We start from the raw sequence: 21,550 nt of genomic DNA on the forward strand, positions 1-21,550 counted from the left end.
TCTTTTGGAATGATGAAATGTTCTAAAAGTAGATATTGATGATACTCTGTGAATATATAAAACCACTTACTTGTATACTTTAAAAGGATGAATTTTATAGCATATGAATTATAGCTCAATAAAGCTATTCAAAAACAATAAAGTTTACTTTAAAATTCCCTCATATTATTAATCATATTACCCTACCCAAAGGGTAAGACAGTTTTTCAAGGCATGGATGCATGCCCTGTATAATCAGGGACACTGTATGTCTTCGACACCAGTATTTCCCTAATAGAACCAGGGCTAAAACATAATATATGGCCAACAGGTATCTTTATATGAATAAAAAATTAGGGAGAATAAGAAGCTATGTAGAACCAGATTTCCTGAGACACCTGGGTGGCTCAGTCAGTTAAGTGTCCGACTTTGGCTCAGGTTATGATCTCGTGGTTCATGAGTTAAAGCCCTTCGTTGGTCGGGCTCTGTGCTGACAGCTTGGAGCCTGAAGCCTGCTTTGGATTCTGGGTCTCCCTCTCTCTCTGCCCTCCCCCACTCATGCTCTGTTTTCTTTCTCTCAAAAATAAACATTAAAAAACTTAAAAAAAAAAAAAAAGAACCAGATTTCCTGACTTCTGATTCTTTCATCTACAGTAGAGTGGGGTGGTATACAGTGATGAACAAGGAGTTTGAGGTGTCCTGATTAGAATGCTGCTTATATAATTATTACTATATACTCTTTATGGGAGAGTGGATATGCTACTGGGGAGGGAGATGCTCTCTATTGGAAGAGACATGCTATTTGGGGAATGGCTAGTGACTGACAGAGGCTCTGTTCCTTAGCAGGTGTGCTTACCTAATCTTTCTCAGCCTAAATTTCTTCATCTATAAATGGAGATAATAATACTTACCTCTTGCCTCACAGAGTTGCTGTAAGAATTAAATGAGAAGAGTAAATGTAATGCATATGGCTCATATGGATATTTGATAAATATTTTTATTGACATTGATAACATCTAATGAACAAATAAGTTTTTCAAATATGTTGTAAAAAAAGGTAGGGGGGCGGGGAGAAAGAAAGAAAAGAAATGGAGATGGGCCAGTAGTTGTTTTCACACCTCTCAGGAGGCTCTGAAAAGGTCTGGAATGTCATGCCTACCCTTCCAACATGGCGGCACTGAGCAAGGTAGAAAAATGCAATAACCTCTCCCCTACCACAACTCCCACTTGCTACCAGCTATCAGCCTGGCTTCAAACCAGCATAATTATCTAGGGGGAATGGTGTTAAAAGGTAAGAGACAAGACATACCTATCTCCTGACACAGGTAAGTTATACCCATGTCAACCAAGTATTTTCCCTGTTTAATAATGCTGCCATGTTTAATGCTTTCTTTTTTTAATTAAAAAGGAGTACCTGCCCATAAAAATGCAAACTATGTCCTAGTGCATAAAGTAGAGAAGGGCTGACTGAACCTGATCTGGTTCCCATCAAAAGCTGTAACTTCATTAAAAGAGAAAAAGATGCTTTCATTGTGCTTTTAATAACATACTTGGAGAAACAAGTTACAATGCTACAGAGTAATCTACAATCCAAGAAAAGAATTGCGATTGTTTAAGATACAATTTACATAAAACAACCAACACAGTGGCTAGCAAGTTGTAGGTACTCAGGAAATGGCAACTATTATTTTAAACACCCTTTTCTTAACTGCTCTCTCTGCAGTGTGCATTACTATGGAATAAACTTAATTGAATAGTGCCCTCCAGAGGCCACTGGGAATTCAACTGCATGGACTATTGGAAGTCTGGAAAAAGACCAAAGAGAAACACAATTTAATTTTCTTTTGTATTTACACAGAGTCAGCACTCCAGCATGGTGTCTTGGGACTTATTAGAACCTGACTGATTTGTCACCCACCTCAGCCTTTTGGCCAGGGCATATTTGCTCGCAAGGAATACAAACAAGGACACGGAAATCTGGAAACATAAGACCAGTGAGGCGCCGTGGGAACTGGTGCTGGGAACCGCAAGCCCCCCAAGCCCCCGGAAACTCCTGACCCATCCCTCTCTCTCTGGGGACATTGTCTCCCAGCCCTGTCCCCTTATGCATGTCCACTCTGCGTTCCTCTAAAGGGACAGCTTTTTCCTTCCTTCAGGCATGTGGCTCTGGCTTTCTCAGGACATGATTCCTGACCTGACCCTGCTTGACCTTTCAGCTCATCTAAGGAGCTAGGCAGCTTGGTCTCTCACTGGCTTGATTCCAAATTCCCAGGAGACAAAACTGATTACCGTAGTCAAGTTTAGTGGCTGGACTCAGTTTATCCATCCCTGCTGGATAGTCAGTGGGAGGAGGTAGGGATGTGTGTGTGTGTCTGTGTGTGTAGGGGAAGGGAAATAGGGTCAGAGTAACACAGTACAAAACATACAGAACTGTGGAAAACATTTCAGAGAGTCCGTTTTTCTAATAGCAATGAGCTTCTTTTTATAGAGTTTGCCACATACCTCACCCGCCACTAAGGGCTTTATAAGCACCCTCTCATTTAATCCTCACAAATTTCCTATATGGTTTGGTCCTGTTACTATCCCCCACCTTCAAAAGTAGCTGCTGGTAACAGTGCTTGCATGCTGTCCAGTAATTTGTCCCATGCATTTTATCCCCATTCTAAAGATAAATGAACTGAGGCTTGGAGAAGTTGCACCAAGATTTATGCCAAGGTAGTATGATCCTAAAGCTGGGTGCGAACCCCCAACCACACCCAGCCTCCCCGGGCAGCCCGGAGAGGCAAGGTAGGTAACACGGCTGATACAGAAGAAGCACCAGAATTGGTCTCAGTCTTAGAGAGTTTATAATCTGATTGGGGGAAACAAGATTTCCATGTGATTAGTAAATGATGCGAAAGTGATTAAGTACTAAATCGTGTGTTGCCACTGTATTAGTTTTCTCCTGCTGTGTAACAAATTACTACAAATGTAGAGGCTTTGGAGCAACACACATTTGTTAGCTTCCGGTTCTGCAGGGCAGATGGACAGGAGAGCGTGGCGGGGCTCCCTGCTCAGTGCTTCATGAGACTGACATCAAGCATCAGCTGGGCTGTCAACAGGCTCATCCGAGGCTCAGGGACCTCTTCCAACCAAGCTCACTGGCTGTTGGCAGAGCTCAGTTTGCTGCTGTTGCAGGACTGAGGTCTATCGTCCTGCTAATGTCCACTAGAGACTGGTTTCAGCTCTGTAGAAGTTGCACCTTTCTGTTGCCTGGTTCACAACATGGGTATTTGCTTTTCTCCAGGTCAGACGAAGCATGTCTCCCTGACTGCCCCTTCTGCCATCAGCCAGGGGAAATTTTCTTCTTCTAAAGGGCTCGTGTGATTAGGCCAGGTCTACCTGGACAATATCCCTTTCTTACAGTCAGCTGTGTCTTATGACATAACCTGATCATGGAAAGTAGAAGTCCTCACACTCACAGTCCTGGGGGTTATGAGGTTGTGGACAAGGTAGGAACATGTGGAATCCAGAACGGCATCTTAGAATCCTGCCTACTGTACCCATGGAAATGGATAGTGTGTGTGTAGGTCAGAGCTATTCCCAGACGTGGGGAGAGGGAAAGATTTCATGGAGGGGAACGTGCAGTGAGCGCTGAAGGACAGATGGGCCACACTGGAAAAGACAGAGTTTCCCCTTAGAAACTCAGCACCATGAGTCAAGATAATTTGGGAAAATTAATGGGTAAGAATTTCAAATATCAGAAGAAATTTTAGCACTGACAGAGGAGGTGACTAGCACTATTAGATGTTATAACATGATCAAAATACTGTGTCATGAGCATAAAAATAGACATATAGATCAGAACAAAAACAGAACACCCTAAAATAGAGATGTGGGTATGTATATGTGGGTATATCCAATAAATCAAGCTTTACAAATTAATTTAGCAAAATTGGGGGCACTTGGGTGGCTCAGTCAGTTGAGTGTCTGATTTTTGGTTTCAGCTCAGGTCATGATCTCACAGTTTTTGAGTTAGAGGCCCGCATCAGGCTCTGCACTGCGGTGCAGTTGTTTGGGATTCTCTCTCTCTCCTTCTCTTCCTGACCTCCTCAAAAATAAATAAACTTAAAAAAATGTTTGGATAATTACACAATTTAGAAAAAATTAGATAAAAGTTTTTACTATACATCAAAATCAATGCCACCTAAATTAAAATTTAAATTATAAAGATAAATTTAGAATATGATGATGAAGCTTTGTAAAAGAAAGGTTCTGCCTTTGGAAAAATGGCAATGTTCTAAGATTTGAAAAGATGTAAAAAGAAAAAAACCTCAGACTCATCCATAGATGCAGTTAAACTTCTATGCAGTCATAGCAATAATTTCTTACTAGGCTTAGGGGAATTTTTAAGAAATGTTTATTTTTTAGAGAGAGAGCATGAGTGGGGGTGGAGTTGAGGGGAAAAAGGGAAGAGACACAGGAAGAGAGAGAATCCCAAGCAGGCTCCACACTCTCAGTGCAAAGCCCAATATGGGGCTTGAACTCACAAAGAACCGTGAGATCATGACCTGAGCAGAAATCGAGAGTTGGATGCTTAACTGACTAAGCCATTCAGGCACCCAAAGACTCAAGGAAATTTTAACCACACAGGGTAAAAGGATTAAGATCTATAACATCTAAATACATACTCCAGTGCTGAGAATTAGGACCCAACAGACAGTGGACAAAAGATGTGAATAGATCATTTAGGCAGCAGGTGAAAATACAATAGAAACAAACAAACCTAGGTAAAAATGGTTAAACTCCCTGATCAAATAAATGGAAATTAACATGATAAAAGTGAGCTATGTTTCTATTAAACATAATTATGAATTTAAATTACAATACCCAATCATGAAGTAGTCCTAGTATACTGACACTCATATATCTTTGGTGACACAGTGATTTGGCAAAATGTCCTTCAGCATAGTCCCTTCAATGCAGGAAATCTGCTTTAAGAGCATGATTCAAAAGGAAAAAAAGTCACGGTCACAAGCATTTTCAATACAATGTTATGCATAGCATTTTTAATACAATACAATGTTATGAATAGTATATTGAAAAACTGAGAACAGAAAAAACATTCTTGCCTAAATTATCATTGATGATTGTGCTTCTCAAGACTATTTAATAAGGTGGAACATGTTTAAATGTACTAAATGAGAAGGATAAAACAGACTTCTGTATGAAGTATGACTCAATATTTGAAAAGTATTCCTATGGTATTAGGAAAGCTGAGGGGGAAAATAGCACTTTTATATATTGTCAAGGGGTATACAAATTAGTATAACCTCGGGTGAAGCAATTTGCAAGATGACTAAAAAGTTTTAAATGTGATTTGTTTGAGGATTACACTTCTAGGAATTTATTTTTCACAATAATGTACATGTACCTTAATGTACAATACATAAAGACACATCAACATAAAATTTATTGCAGAATTATTGACACAAACAAAAGACTGTACAATGAAAAGACTAATCAATTGATGACCAATTAAATACATCATAGTAGAACCCTTTGGTGGAATATTATACAGCTGTTAAAAGGAATGAATGTGACATGTTCTGATTTGAAGCAGTCTCTAAGATTCTTAAGAACACAAAAAAGTTAAGGTGCAGAATGGAATGAACAGTGTGTCCCTATCTATATAAAAGTGAAATAGAGGGATGCCTGGGGGGTCAGTCGGTTGAGCATCTGACTCTTGATTTTGTCTCATGTCATGATCTCTCAGTTTGTGAGTTCGAGCCCTACATGAAGCTCTACACTGACAGTGTGGAGCCTGCCTAGGATTTTCTCTCACTCTCTCTGACCCTTCCCTGCTCTCTCTCTCTCTCTCAAAATAAATAAACTTTTTTTTTTTTAAAGTGAAACAGAGAACTTACTTTGCTCATAGAATTCTAACAAATATACCCCCAAGCTGATAAAAGACTGAGGCCCTGGGGTGCAGCTGGTGACAGTAACTAGAGAATGGGGACCGAAGTGGGGAGATTTATCATCCACTGTCTTTCTCTTCTATTGGATGCTTCCCCACATGCACACATTCCTCTAAAGTGGAAATACTTAAGAAAGGTGGTCTGAAAAATATACTGCAGACAAACATGGGTAAGAGGGAAACAGACAAATCTGTTGAGTTGGTGTGGTGGGGCTATATTTGCATGGTCACAGATTAGATGTTAACACAGAAAAATCAAATTAACTGAGAATTGGTGCAGTAGAATTGCAAGTCATTCCTTTAAAATGCTATTTCAGTGTTTTAATATTGCCACTGAAATAAATAAAGGTTAGTATAGGGGAGGGACTGGGTGCCAGAGGAATTAAGTAATAGCTTTAGAAATATGTTGCTCTGAAATGAGTAAACAGAAGAGTCGTGGGCCAAAGAGAGCTCACCAATGGTCCATGGAGGAGGAAGCAGTGAGTAAAAGGAATGAGGGGAGAGGAGCTAGGGTGTCCTTGCTCGGTGGGGTGGCTGGTCAGGACACACCCTGGTGTGACTCAGGTTCGGACCCAGGAAGACAATGAAGAGGAACTAGGAGAGCTTAGGAAAGGGACCCAGCCTGCAGAGCCTGGGGATACCAAGTGAGCTTTCTGGAGAGGCAAGTGGGAGGGAACAGTGGACAAGGGGCTGATAAAAAACATCCAGAGCCCACAAGTCTCCAGTGAGACATTGTCTTAGCAGGACAGAGATAAACTCTGTCTCTGTAAGATGACTGCTCTAGAATGTTGACTTCTCACACCTCTCAGTAAACAAACAAACAAACCAAAAAACAAACAAACCATGAGCATGCACCCCCAAAAGATGTGTTTGTTTATTTAACGCACACATGTACTATTGTACCAGGACATCATATACATTATCAAAACATATATTAAAAAGCATTTTAAAGGGCTCTTGGGGTGGCTCAGTCGGTTAAGCGTCCAACTTTGGCTCAGGTCATGATCTCACGGTTCGTGGGTTTGAGCCCCAAGTTGGGCTCTGTGCTGACAGCCAGCTCAGAGCCTGGAGGCTGTTTCAGATTCTGTGTCTCCCTCTCCCTCTGACCCTCCCCTGCTCATGTTCTCTCTCTCCCTCTCTCTCAGAAATAAAATAAAAAACATTTTAAAAATTATTTTAAAAGCTACATTTAACGGGAAGTACTAAATATTGAAATTTTTTTCACCTTTAGTAACAGAAATTATATAAAGTGAATATTCTTTTTAGGGAAAGCTATATAGTTATATATACTTCAAGGTTTTCTAACACTTGACTTCACGCTCTGAGATGTGATCACTGAAGTTCAGAGTGAATGGATGTTGGCTTTAAGGGATGCCATGGCTGGAGAGATCTCACCAGGATGGGTGATCTCACCATCCACCACTTGTACTAAGTTTGGGTTGACACTGTGTGTTAATTTTCAACTTTGTTGAACTCTCTTGGAAAGTCATTGAAAGGTACTAACTTTAAAAATAGTTCTTAAACACCTAGGTTCTCCAAAATTCTTAGGTAGATTTAAAACATAGAAAATTTTGCTCTCAAGATTTCAAAGATGCTTATGAAATATTTTGTTGACAAGTAGAATTTTTTGTCAAAAATAAAAAGCCATATACGTGTGGAAATATTTCCAAAAGACCATTTTGAAAATGCTCTTTCCAAAGCATGAGTTTCTTTCAAATAGCAGTTACTCTCTTACTGTTGCAACATCATCTTTACATTGGCGAAACGGGTTATGAGTGTTTGGTTTGCAAAAATAGCCTCCTAGCCTCCAGACAGCAGGTCACTGAAAGCCACTTGTCTTCATAGATAAGGTGGGCTAATTTGAAACACTTGTATTTTTGTAGAAGAGAAACAAACAGTCATCCTTCAGTGCCATTAGTCCAAATGCTGGGCCTCAAGACAAACATCAGACTTCCTTTTGGCAAAACATTTTCATGATTATTCCCTATCTTATTACAGAGAAAGGTAAAAATTCAACTGCTTTTAAAGGTCTTATTTTTATAAAATCAACCATACTGATGACATTCCCTGGCATTTCTGGCACTTCTGTCTCTGGTCTTCACTTCTAACTTCTTTGCTACCTTAACTCTCCCAGGACCAATAACCGAATCGATTTCATGTTCTGGCCCTATTTTTGTAATCTTACTCTGAATTCTTTTTTATTCTAGTCAAAGCAGCTGTTACCTTACATAATTTTCCCATAAAGCATTATTTTAACTAACAAAGTCATTGACTTTTGAAAATATATCTTTTTTGGTACCTCCTTCCTTTAGTGACTCACAAATAAGTAGGTGTTCCATTTCATTACTGAAACAGAATCGAGCAAATACCCTTATTTGGAACATGTGAGAAACAGCAGTACTTTCCTCCAACTGCCTAGCAAACCTCCCACATTGCATACTGTTTCTTTAAAATTTTAGCAATGTTTCGGTGCATCTTCCAACAGAATTTGCTGACAAAACCAGGCATTTTGCATTGTAGCTATAATGTTTTCCATGGGTTATTTTAGCTATTTTTACCACATGAGGAAGAATGAGCATTTTCCTAATGATGTGACTTTTTGCCTTAAGCAATTAAGTAAGAAAAAAATTCCAAATAGGTTTTTAAATATTGAGTTTAGTAAAATTCCAGATAAGATTTAGTATTGCATCATTTTAAACATTGCTAAAACATTTAAAACTATTTGTATTTATGCTGTGGATGTTTAGATTTTAAATATCTTCCTAATTATGATGGCTACATACCATCATTAAGTATTTTCTCAAGGCACAATCTATGCTTACGGTGAGGATATTCTTTAATGATAGGGGCTAAAAAACTTGTATTTCACGTAGTCTCTTGTAGCTTCAAATATTATGTTTCTGTCTGACCTCTTGTCAATCTGAATAGATTGCTCTGGTTTGACCACATATTGTGGCTGAGCAGACACCAGTAGTAAGAGATGGGCCAACCCAGCCATTTTTTAAAGGTTGGCTTACACTTGCATTAATTATATTATTTTTTATTTTTAATCCTCCCCCCCCCAAAGGATTTTAGTTTACCTGTCCATTTGGTAAAGTTTAATTTAATTTAAATGAAATAATTTATTCCATAAACCTATTTCACTGAGTGAGCTTACATAAACTGCAGTTCCTTGAAACAAGTCAAAAGTGAATTAATCGGGGGCGGGGGCGGGGGTCTCTGTGAATCATCCTTTCTTCCCTCAGGACAAATCACATATCTACCACACAGGACATAGGGCCTGATACACAAGTTAAGTGAGGATGCCAGTGTCAACCATATTAAAATGTTAGTTAAGCTCAATTTCTTATTTTTTTAAGATAAAAAGTGTATCTTCGGATGCGAATAAGTTTTTCATTTATTTCATGGATCTTCCTGGGCTGGACAATGGAGCATCTAAAGCATGAACCATTTCTATAGACTGTCGTTTAAGTCTTCTCTGCTTATTCTGCTGGGTCAGACAAGGACTTCACAGGAATGGACATCTGGACTAAATAAAGCCCTTGAGTCAGAAAGAAAACCTCAAGACTTGCCATGCAATTTGACAGAGACCTGTATTTAACAGAGGCTGGATTTTTAAGAAGGACGCCCACTCCTTCTTCTCCCCAGAACAGATGGGTCTCCCTCAGAGACATTTGTGAAAATATATCTGTGATCGCAAAAGTCAAAAGTTTCTTAGTAAATCTCTGCCCAATGTAAATGGACTAACCTTCAAGGCCAGCCTAAGGACTGAACAAACACACATGCACTTCAGCTATGGAAACTGCCTAGCCCTCCGGCTCCCTTCCCCCCCTCCCCCCCCCAAAAGGAAATGGGCTAAATTTAAGTCTAGGAGATGTTTAAAATGATAGAATCATGCTTTCTCCAGTGAAGAAAGAGTTCTGAACAAGGTAAACATGGTGTGAGTCAGGAATTAGATCATTGCTGATGTCCCTGCATTCGGTTTCTGTGGTTCTGAGATGCAAAGAACTTGGATACTCACATCTTTGCATGTTGCTTTGTAAAATTTCAACACAGATAAACCTGGTCATCCAAAAAGCCACTAGTAGTCACATCTCCACAATTGTTTTAAAAATAGTATAATAAACTCACCCCTCAAAATCTTTAGAGGAAGGTCACATTTCAAAGAAGAATCCCATGGGAAAAAATCTCTATCACTGTTAAAACCCACGTTTTATTATAAATTGTACCAGAGAGATACATATATGTACTTGGGTCCTGAAAATATCAGATTTTATTCCCTTCCAGGAGGAGGCAGCAATGCATAGGTAAACACCAAAAGACAGGAATTCAAGCCTTTTAACCTCTATGCTCGGCCAACAGGTTGATTATGAACAGCTGAGCCAGGCCATGCAGTTACCTGCATCTGTGTCACAAGACTGAGAGGGACCAGGGCCAAAACAGATGCCAAAGCTTGGAATTCAATGACCTTTTGGAAAAGAAAGACTCAACAGTCATTTAAGGGCCTCGAGTGCTCAAAATGAGAGAATAAGAATGTTTATTACCTATTTAATACCTGGACATTAAAAAATGAGTAGAAGTCAAGAAATGGCTGAAAATGGCTTGGGAGTGCCCATGAAGAGGAGAAGGGCATGAGTCAGGCCAGTAACACTATAATCACACTAAGATGTTTTTGTCTTTTTTTTTTTCTTTATGGTTTACAATGACAACAATTCCCCAAAGTAACGGTAGAAGTTTCAAAGCCAGTGTCGTAAGGGGGAGATTTGGGTTTTCCATCCCCCAGGGCTGGAGTCAGTCACCCAGTGGTGCTTCTGATGGGGGTGCTGGAGGAGAAACCGGGCACTGGGATGACATCAAAGAGCATCTCTGGATGGTGCTCTGCAACCTGAACCCCTTTAAATCATGGAAAGTGCCTCCTTTTGTGTAATCTTTTCTGTCATAAGGACAAGTAGACCCTGAAAAGCTGTTCTTCAAGCGGCTCTGGATATTACTTGTGGGCTGTGATTGAGGATGTGCCAAAGTTGCCAGTTTTCTTAAAAAAAAAAAAAAAAAAAGCCACCCCATTGGCCAGTATAGTGTTTGACACGGCCCTGCTATTCACTTTCCTTGAGGCTTTCTGATTTCAGGAGATTGAGTTAGACTGGGGAAAGCCAACTTCCTCTGCCATCCATCAGGAAGAGCCTAGCACAGTGGGTTACTACTCAGATCACGACTCATCTGCCTGTGGGTGGTGACCTGAGGGATAGGGCTGGAAGTGTTTAGCAGGAGACGCCATGGGGGGAACTGAGATGGGCACCTCCTGGGGACAGTATGAGGACACCAGGCGCCAAGTGGAGGGAGATGGTGATGGTATCGCTCGCTGCTCAGCAATGACTTAGATGCTGCCCTGCTAGAGAGCTCCAGAGGTCGAAAACACCATCCTGACAGCAGAGATGAGAAACCCACACAACCTAATGAATAAAGTTGACTGAAACTCCAAGCATTGTGCTCAACTTCAGCCACAAGATGGCAGACAATAGCGGAACATTCTCCACAGCCTTGCCCAAAAAGTGCTCTGAAGACCTGAGGGAACACAAGGTCCCACTGTCCAGTCCAATGGCTGGCCATCAACACATTTGTGAAGCTGCTAGGAGTTAAACTCTTGTTGAGAAGGAAGGTTCTAGATGTAATTACCATCCATTTAGAAAATGGGTATAGAGATATATAGAAAAACTTGATTTTCAATTTGTTTCTACTGTTAATAGTAAGCTGTAAAAAAAAAAAATTGAATTTCATTAGTTACTGTTTGTAGTGTTGAAGAAAAGTTCTAGAATTTGAGTCAGAGGCGCTGAATTCTAGTTCTTGCTCTTAAGAAGGTCCTTGACTCTGGGAAACCTCAGTTTCCTCCTTGGTTGGGTGTGGGTGAACTCTGGGATTCCTTCCAGAAACTAGTCATGGAATGAAATAGCATGTGGGGATAGTAGGCTGGGAATGAAGTGGGCACAAACATAAGGTCCTGCAATGCTTCATTTCCATGGCATCCTTGGGGAATGGGCTGTTCCACATGACGAGTTTTCCAGATAATTAAATTTTAAATGCTGAAACTTGTTTTCCTTTTAACCTTCTGTAATGGAAATCTCTCTAAAGTGTATTACACGCTTCTCGGGCTTCTTAAACAGCAAGCTGAATATAATTTAACCTTGCCTGAATGTCTCTAGGTCATCATGATGCCACCTCTTACTATATATACAGTCCTGAATAGAGCACCGGTGCCTTTGGGCATATTCAGGGAGGCAGGGCGCTTATGCTAAATGGCCCCAGAGACTATATTATAAAGGTATAATTGGCAATTCTTCCTTTCTGTATCTCCTACACCACTACCTGCAGTCATTTCTCCAAGTTACACCTTCTAGCAGCATTTGACACTCTGTTTAAAATCTGCTATAACCTAGAGAGAACTCAAGGTTGCTATGGGTAACCAGAGTCTCAGCTTGTAACAACCCTAAATTTAATTTTACACACAATTTAAAGGCAGGGGGTACTGTGCTGAAGGTTACTTATGGTCAGGGCTGATATTCAGCTAGTCCACCCAGTCTGTAATGTAACGTTCCTATATGCTAGTTGGCCGACTGCCCTGAGCCCTTGGGCCCTCCTGCCAGTTCAGTACCCTGGCCTGTCTCCTGGGATCACACAGGCTTCTCACATGCCAGTAACTCCAAGGTGCAGTCTGGTTCTATGAGCTCCAGGACCCTGTTGTTGAATGCGGCGGTGTCCTTTCCAATGGGGTGGTACCCATGCCGTACCAGTTGCTCAGTATTTGATATCATCCTGGTTTCTGGGCTGAAGGTTATTCTTTATCCTGCTGCGTGCACTGCTAGAGTTTGGGGCTCTCCTCTGTCCCTCCAACTCACAGGCTTTTTCTCAGTTGCATGCTGTGCTCTGGGTTCAGGCTGCCTGAGGATGACCGGGATGGGCATTAAAAGTTAGCTTTGACTGAACACCTACCACGTGCCAAATGTCTATTTAGTAGAGTAACTAAATCATCTTATCTAATCCACTAAATGACCCTACTGGGGAAATAGCATCAACGTTCTGTGGCTGAGACAACTCGCCCTAAGTCACACAGCCAATAAGCAGGCCTGGAAGCCAGATCCTTCTCTCTGGGGCCCATGTTCCTTGCACTATGCTCCTCTCATGTTTATTAACGTACAAAAAAGTCCAGTCATGGTTCACATCCTGAAAAAATACATTTTAAGTGAAACATGGGCCCTTTTACTTTTCAGAAAAGGCTATTTGTTTTGTTGTGTGGGTTATGTTTTAATTAGTTCCATATTTTTGTTACCGATTTGGAACAATCTGTCCCCAGGGAACAGATCTGGTTTACTTATAGAAAGCTAGCTGAGGGAGGGAGGGACTGGGGTTACAAAGTATTCCTTGTAGAAAATAATCTAAAAAACCTTCTCATTTCTCTCTCCACGAAACAAAATAGAACATTCTGGAAAATCCCACCTTCCCTGGAGTAGGTATGATAGAGCTTGCAAACAAAAACTATCCTTTGTGCATAACTATGCCTGCAAGAGGGGGCTGGTACCACACAAAAGAATAAGGGGCTCCCAGAGCTACAGGGAAGGGGGGCTTGGAGGAGATGGTGGTAGGTGAGGGGTTAAGTGGGGAGGCAGCATGGAGCAAAGTGGAGACCTGAGGAATATCACCCAGTAAGAAAGCAAAATTGGTTTTGTAATTTTGGACCAGTCATAGGTTTACCTTTGGAACTGGTTCTGGGGTGCAGAAGGGTGTTAAAGCCACAGCTATGAATTCTTTGCTTTTTACTTAGGGATGGAGTTTACAGATTGACCCTAAGCTAATTTTTTAAATAAGCAAACCATGACCTCATCTTCCACATTTTGCACCTGCTCCTCCCACACTTAACACACCCACAATTTTCAGTGTCTTCTTCCAAACACATCCACCACGCTCTGTAGTCTGTCTTACAGTTCTGGAGTCTAAGAGTCAGAGAGTCAGAGCTGTGCTCCCTCTGAGGTACTAAAGGAGGATCTGTTCCAGGCCTCTTTCCTGGCTTCTGATAGTTCCTTGGCTTGTGGCAGCATAACTACAGTCTTTACTTGGTGTTCTCTCTGTGTGCATGTCTGTGTCCAAATTTGCTGTAGGACACCAGTCGTTTAGGATTAGGGGCCCACTCTACTCCAGTATGACCTCATTTTGACTAATTATATCTGCAATGGCACCACTTCCAAATTAGGCCACATTCTGAGGTACTGGGGGCTTAAGACTTCAAAATACGAATTTGGCAGTGGTGGGGGGTGGGCAGAGGTGGTGGCTGGAAGACACACTTCAAACCATAACATCATCTAAGGTAGTTTTGAATTCAAAATCAAATTCAAGAGAAGGAGCAGAATGGATTGCCCAAAAGAGTGCCTCATATTAAAATTCCAAGCAATAGTTATGGACAACCAACGTATCATAGCGGCAGGGTGAGTGTGATGGTCATATGTGGACACCTGAAATCTTATGCTTATGAATAAGAGGGATATACAGTTGAGGGAGCTGTTTGCAGAGTTACACTGGGGTCTCCACAAAACCCTAATTTGTATTCACCATTTTATAGCACAAAACCTACATAGGTATGTGGAAAATTTTAGTGTTGAAGGAAACTGTCAGCCAGTTACAGAGTGAAAAGGAAGATCTGAAGAACATTCAAAACACGTTAAGTTCCTTGATACTTAATCTCAGAGTGCTTCTAGTCCTAAAGTTCTGGCTAGATATGTGTAGCAAAAAGGATTTTACATTAAAATTGGGTTTCCTTGGGGCGCCTGGGTGGCTCAGTTGGTTAAGCATCGACTTTGGCTCAGGTCATGATCTCACAGTCTGTGGGTTCCAGCCCCGTGTTAGGCTCTGCGCTGATAGCTCAGAGCCTGGATCCAGCTTCAGATTCTGTGTCTCCCTCTCTCTGCCCCTCCCCCACTCACTCTCTGTCTCGGTCTCTCAAAATAAAAAAGACATAAAAAAATTTTTTTAATTAAAAAACAAAAAATAAAATTGGGTTTCCTTCTGTAAGATAGAGTGGGGGGCTTCTGTTTTCCTTATCAGTTTGGGTAGGTGGAAGCCTTATGGTATTCTAGATATTTTCTTTCTTGGTATCTATCATTACACTGAGGAGGTATTCTGTGAAGCTGAAAACCATCCGTGAAATTAAGCACCAGACCACATGGCAAAAACCAACATATAACTCTGGGGCAGACCTGAAGTAGTATAGCATAGGACTTAGGAGCACAGACTGTGGTGACAGATAGACCCAAGTTCAAATCCTGTTCTGCCTCTTATTTAGGTGACCTTGGGCAAGTTACATGGCCTCTGTGATCAAGGTTTCTCACCTGCAGCTGTCCTTTATAGAGCTGTGGTAGGTATTAAAAAAGAGAGTAGATGGTAAAATGTCCATGATGGCAGCAACTGCTCAATCAATGAGACTTCTTATAATTACGCCCAAGAATTAGGGAGTGAACCTTGGAAAATCAAGCTAGTCTCCTTTTGTGTTGTTAACTTCTTGGTTGTTATGAGCACTGGGAGCCCAGGACTCTAGGAGTCCTCCTTCATTACTTGATTCACTTTCGCACTTCTCTTGAAGACCCACCAGTGGATCCTGGCCTTTTCTCTCCATCTCTTCTACATTTCAGTGGCTTCTGGGTAGGCCTTTCCTCTCCTGGCCCTTCATTGTCCAGAATACACACATGACTACACCATCAGAGAAAGGAATTTCAGAGTCGTGACTGTGCACTAGTGAAAAAGTTATGTTTAGAAGATTTACTTCCTCAGCTGTGGAAAAATTTCCAGAAGCCCAGTACACTGACTACTGTTTCCTTATTTTCTGTATTCTTGATGCTCTGGCATTTGGGGCCTTGATCCCAGAGAGACTGACCCTTCCAAGGTTAGCCAATTCCTAGAAATAGCAAACAACTCCCCCGAGAGTGTGCCTTTGATATACAAAGCAACCAATCCAGAGTTTCACACCCCAACTACCTCCTTTGTTAAACTCTCATACATCAAGACAGTATTGCCTGGAAGTCACCCGGGGCCAGGTCCTGGAAAACTAGAGACCATCCTTTGGCTCAGAGCCTGTTGAAATTCTTCAAGCTACCAAATCTTAAGATTGCTCAGAGTAGCTACCATCTTCATCCAAACCTTCCGCTGAAAATCCCAATAAAGTTTCAGGCCATATTCTCCCCTCTTCTCCCTCTGCCTCCTGAGTAACACTAGTGTTTCTCTACGTAGCCCCGCATGGTGTGCTGATCCCCCTGTTTCTAGAGATCTGTGAGTGCCAACTTCTTCCTTTATGACAGTCATTTCCCTGTCTGCATGTCTTATCATACTTGATTAGAACTTATCCCAGGTACACTTGAGAACACCCAGGCAGAACAATTAGCAATCCCGCAGACCTGTTCCTCAACCTTTTCTCCTTTCTCCATCCTCCAAGCTCCTCAGCCTTAGCTGTTTCAGTCCAGATGCCAAGTGACCACATCCATCCGAATAATCTCCTGACCACACAGAAGTGGAATGGTGCCCTGGAACAGAAACCACTCCCAACTGGGAGTCAGTCATAAGAGAGAGATTGAGTCTCAGCTGTGCCAATTATCACCATGACATCACGGGAACACTGCTTCACCTCTGCAGGCTTCTAGAATAATAAAACCAGCTCAGGTGGATCAAATGAAATGTTTCAGAGATTCACTCCTAATAAGTTAGCATAGGCAGCTGCAGCTAGCCTCCCCCCAACCCTCACCCCACCATCCCTACACACTTACCTAAGGTCTCAAAGCTAGTTGGTAGAAGACCTATGGAGAGAACCCAGAATCCCAGACTCAGTTCACTGCCTCCTCCATCATAACATACTTGCCCCTCCTTGAGACCTCTATTAAGGAGTCTAGTTTCATGTCCCACTTTCTGTCATGACCCTGGTCCCATCACCTTTCTATTCTTCTGTATCTTCTGTCTTTGAAAAAAAAAAAATGGGTATCATCCTTATCAACACCCTAGAGGAGAAAGCAGGAAACAACCTCCTTGACCTCCACCGCAGCAACTTCTTACTTGACACATCCCCAAAAGCAAGGGAATCAAGAGCAAAAATAAACTGTTGGGACCTCATCAAGATTAAAAGCTTCTGCACAGCCAAGGAAACAACCCAGAAAATTAATAGGCAACCAACGGAATGGGAAAAGATAGTTGCAAATGACATATCAGATAAAGGGTTAATATCCAGAATCTATAAGGAACTCACCAAACTACACGCCCGAAAAACAAACAACCCAGTGAAGAAATGGGCAGAAGATATGAACAGACACTTCTCCAAAGAGGACATCCAGATGGCCAACAGACACATGAAACGATGCTCAGCATCCCTCCTCATCCGGGAAATACAAATCAAAACCACACTGAAATACCACCTCACGCCAGTCAGAGTGGCTAAAATGAGCAAATCAGAGAACTCTAGATGCTGGCGAGGATGTGGAGAAACGGGCACCCTCCTACACTGTTGGTGGGAATGTAAACTGGTACAGCCCCTCTGGAAAACAGTGTGGAGGTTCCTCAGGAAACTAACCATAGAACTCCCCTAAGACCCAGCAATAGCACTGCTAGGAATTTACCCAAGGGATACAGAAATGTTGAGGCATAGGAGCACATGTACCCCAATGTTCATAGCAGCACTCTCCACAATAGCTAAAACATGGAAAGAGCCTAAGTGTCCATCAACGGACGAATGGATCAAGAAGATGTGGTTTATCTATACCATGGAATACTACCTGGCAATGAGAAACAATGAAATCTGGCCATGTGTAGCAACGTGGATGGACCTTGAGGGTGTTATGCTGAGTGAAATAAGTCAGGCAGAGAAGGACAAATATCATATGTTTGCACGTATAGGAGGATTAGGAGGAACTTGACGGAGGAACAAGGGGAGAAGAAGGGTGGAAATGGTGGGGGAAAGGGAGAGAGGCAAACCATGAGAGACTCTTGAATGCTGACAAAAACTGAGGACTGATGGATGTGGGGGGGAGGAGGGATGGGCATGGAGGAGGACACTTGTGGGGATGAGCACTGAGTGTTATGTGGGAACTAATTTGACAATAAACTATTTGTAAAAAAAAAAAGAAAAAAAAGGGTATCATCCTATCATGTAAGGAATAAATTAAAAACACCAAAGAATCCTCCTTTGGTAGCTGGAGAGCATTTTCATTTCAGGGTCAGATATACTTTCAGAGCCTGGGACAGTAAACTTGGCCTCTTAAGAACTCCACAGCCTTAAGCAGACAATGGGAAGAGCTTCCTGAACATATATAAGAAAATTTATCCAGTATGGAATAAACTTCTCCAAGTCCTAAAGACTCTAGCAACCTCTTGGATAAGAAATTCCCAGTCTTGGGGCGCCTGGGTGGCTTAGTTGGTTAAGCGTCCGACTTTCGCTTAGGTCATGATCTCGCGGTTTGTGGGTTCGAGCCCCGCATCGGGCTCTGTGCTGACTGCCAGCTCGGAGCCTGGAGCCTGTTTCAGAGTCTGTGTCTCCCTCTCTCTCTGACCCTCCCCTGCTCATGCTGTCTCTCTCTCTCCTAGAAATAAATTTACAAAAAAAAAAGAAAAAAGAAATTCCTAGTCTTTCTAAACACACTCCATGTAGAACAGAGATTATGATGCTAATATTTTACTGAGCACTATGTATTAGACATAGTACTAAGTCTATGCATTATTGCATCATTTAGTCATTGGATCAATGATCAATAGTGTTATCATTTCCATGTCACAGGGAACCCAAGGCTAAGAGGGATGATTTTTCAAGGTCAACCAGTTTGTAACTGTGGGAGCCTGAGGAGGTAGCACTAGTTGGAAGATGCAGCTGTTGACTATTATGCTCTCCTGCTGGATGTTCCCTTCTGGCTCTTCCTTCTGCCTCTGTATCCAAATCAGCTTCCCTCACAGAAGGCAGCTGCAAAGGGTGGGGGCTCTTAGGGACAGCTCTGAGACGACTGTCTCAAGCTCCATGTTGATCCCTACTTCTAGCCCTACGGACCCAGCCACCAGGGACCGGAGTCACATTCTCAACACCAACAAATACCATGGTGGTCAGTTCTTTTTCTTTTCTAAGAACAATTTTTAAAATTTTAAGTAGAATCATTTCTCTTCAACATTCCTCCTTGAAAATGAAGCTTCTCCCAATAAATGCTAGTTCAGGACCCAGCCATGAGCCAAGAACACCTCTTCAGTCAGATAGGCAACCCAAAGAAAATACTGGTGAAAGTCTACTGAGTAAGTACTCATTTAAGCCAGCCAGCCCTGTGCTATGCCCTTTCCATGTTCTAGATCATTTTAAAGTTGGGCCACACTATATGTGCCCAGTGACTCCTTGTTGCCCCTCCATGTCTACTCCACCATTCTCTACCCTGACCTCTGCCCCAGACTGACACATATGGACAGTCTCAGTGGGCTCCCTTGCCACCAGCTTCTGCCTGGTTTCTGCCAATGGAAAGTTCTGGTAGGAGACTGAAGGGAAGTAGAAAATTAAACTTAAAGTACTTCTGCTCTGGCTTCTTCCCTTTAGGGTCTCCTTGGGTTAAAGGTCTCTCTCACTGAAAGGTTACCATGATTCTCAAAGTGACCCTTTCACCATGATTCTTTTCTCTTGGGACATAGGAGCCCTGAAGGCTTCACAGAAGTTATGCATCTCAGAATGTCTTCAAACGTCTATTTTCTTTTCTCTTCCATATGTACTCATTACTAAAACTTTGGTTTGCAATAAAGGGCTAACACAGCACGTTTGGTTTATTCAACCCATGTACATTCCAAGGAAAAGACTGATTCTTACTAACCCCTAGGAGGTAACTTCTGAGACCCTTGGAATATTCTGGTTGATGACAGTGTCTTTGTATACCTTGGATCTTGGGCCATGCTAATAATGTAATTTATGGCACGGGCATTGGGCCATGTGGCATTAGTTTGAACTCTGGAAGGACTGGACACTGAGTAACTAAGGTTAGCTACACAGGCACTCCATGCCAAGTGACCCCCCCCCCAAAAAAAAACAAAAAACCCTGATACCAAGGCTCCCATGAGCTTCCCTGGTTGACAATACTCCATAGATGTTGTCACACACCATTGCCAGGAGAGCTGAGCCCTCCTGTACAACTCTACTGGAAACAACAACTGAAGCTTGCACCTGTTCTCTCTCCTAGATCCCATGCTGTGTACCTTTTACCTTTGCTGATTTTAATTTGTATCCTTTCACTGTAATAAACTGTAACCCTGAGTTTTTCTGAGTCCTTTGAGTCCATCTAGTAAATCACCGAGGCTGAGGGTGGTCTTAGACTCTGATTTGTCTGGGAAACAATGGTCTAATAACAACTTACTGAGATGATGGGTGGCCACACAGGTGAAAAATGGGAATATGCTCATTCAGATGAGATCCAAGTGGATCTTCCAGGATGGGGAAATTGGGGCTGAGGGCAGGGGTGGTAAGCATCTCAAGGGGATTCTGTTTGTCTGTGACTAAGGTGCCATGAGACAGGCAGATGGAAATTCATCCAGGACCCGACCTTTAATGCTCCACCTGGAGGGGAGATAGATGCTGGGTTGAGCGGAAGAGAGGATCTAACTCAATGTGACATTTCTTATACTCTTGTGTCATGTACTGTTTCTTTTCTTTTCTAACCTAAGTTTCAGGAGAAAAGAAAATACTCTGAATCTGAGTCCTCTAAGAGAGAATGAAGTAAAAAGAAAAATACAAATACCATAATACTTCAACTTTGTTATTTTCCCTTTATAAGATAAATACCATTGGCCTCTTACAAGAGTAGGACTCATGACCCACTGCAGTACAGATTGGAGCAGCAGACATTTGTGAGCCACAGGGGCCCCCTGTCCAGCCCCTGTGCCAGCCAGCACTCCCCTACTCACCTTGCCCCACTGACATCAACTCCGACCATCAGCTGCCCATTCAGGGAGAGGATCTCATCCCGCAGGCGGACCTTCCCACTCTTCCCTGCCGGGCTGTTCTTCCTCAGCTCTGTCACCCAGATGCAGCCAACATCCAGCACAGGGCCCTGGTGGGTTTTCCTCTTCTTGCCCCCTCTGCGTTTTTCTCCATAGTCCCCAAAAACAGGGATGTTCCCGAAACTGAGGCCCACAGTCTCTGTGTCCCCCAGCTCCTTGGTGAGGTACACAGTACAGATCTCCATCCCTGGGGGGCTATGGTCAGGTGGGACCGCACTCTCATCCACAGTAAAGTTCAGCTGGATGTACTCCTGCAGCTTCTGGATGGCCGCCTGGCACAGCCGCTGCTCGGGGCCATCCCCGCCCTCCCTCACGCTGTTCTGCAGCCACTGGTAGAGGAGGGGCAGGTGCAGCATGGCATTGTCCTGGGTGATGGGCATGGTGCTCACTCCCAGACGCCAACATCATGAGGAGACCTGCTTCTGGGGGCTGGACCCTGCAGGGCCCCATGTCCCTTGGGAACCCTGGCTATCATCAGCTTGCCCTGTGTTCATGTTCAAGGTGGCAGATGAGCCTAAAGGATGCCTATTTGAGACTGGGCTGTTGGCTTTGGCAAAAGGAGGACAGGACACAACTAGAATAACA

The 21,550-nt window shown here is 42.5% G+C and overlaps 1 protein-coding gene across 1 annotated transcript in view; it reads right to left on the reverse strand.

The window, feature by feature from the left end:
- Positions 1 to 21,345, reverse strand: part of PDZD2 (PDZ domain containing 2) — a 238,885-nt gene extending 217,540 nt beyond the window's left edge. Inside the window, exon 1 of the mRNA XM_039256412.1 lies at positions 20,870 to 21,345. Within this exon, the coding sequence (XP_039112343.1) occupies positions 20,870 to 21,345 (476 nt within the window). The remainder of the gene's footprint in view (positions 1 to 20,869) is intronic.
- Positions 21,346 to 21,550: the final 205 nt, after the last annotated feature.

Source organism: Hyaena hyaena, unplaced genomic scaffold (genome assembly GCF_003009895.1).
Source record: "Hyaena hyaena isolate Hyena2069 unplaced genomic scaffold, ASM300989v1 scaffold_577, whole genome shotgun sequence".
NCBI classification, from domain to species: Eukaryota; Metazoa; Chordata; class Mammalia; order Carnivora; family Hyaenidae; genus Hyaena; species Hyaena hyaena.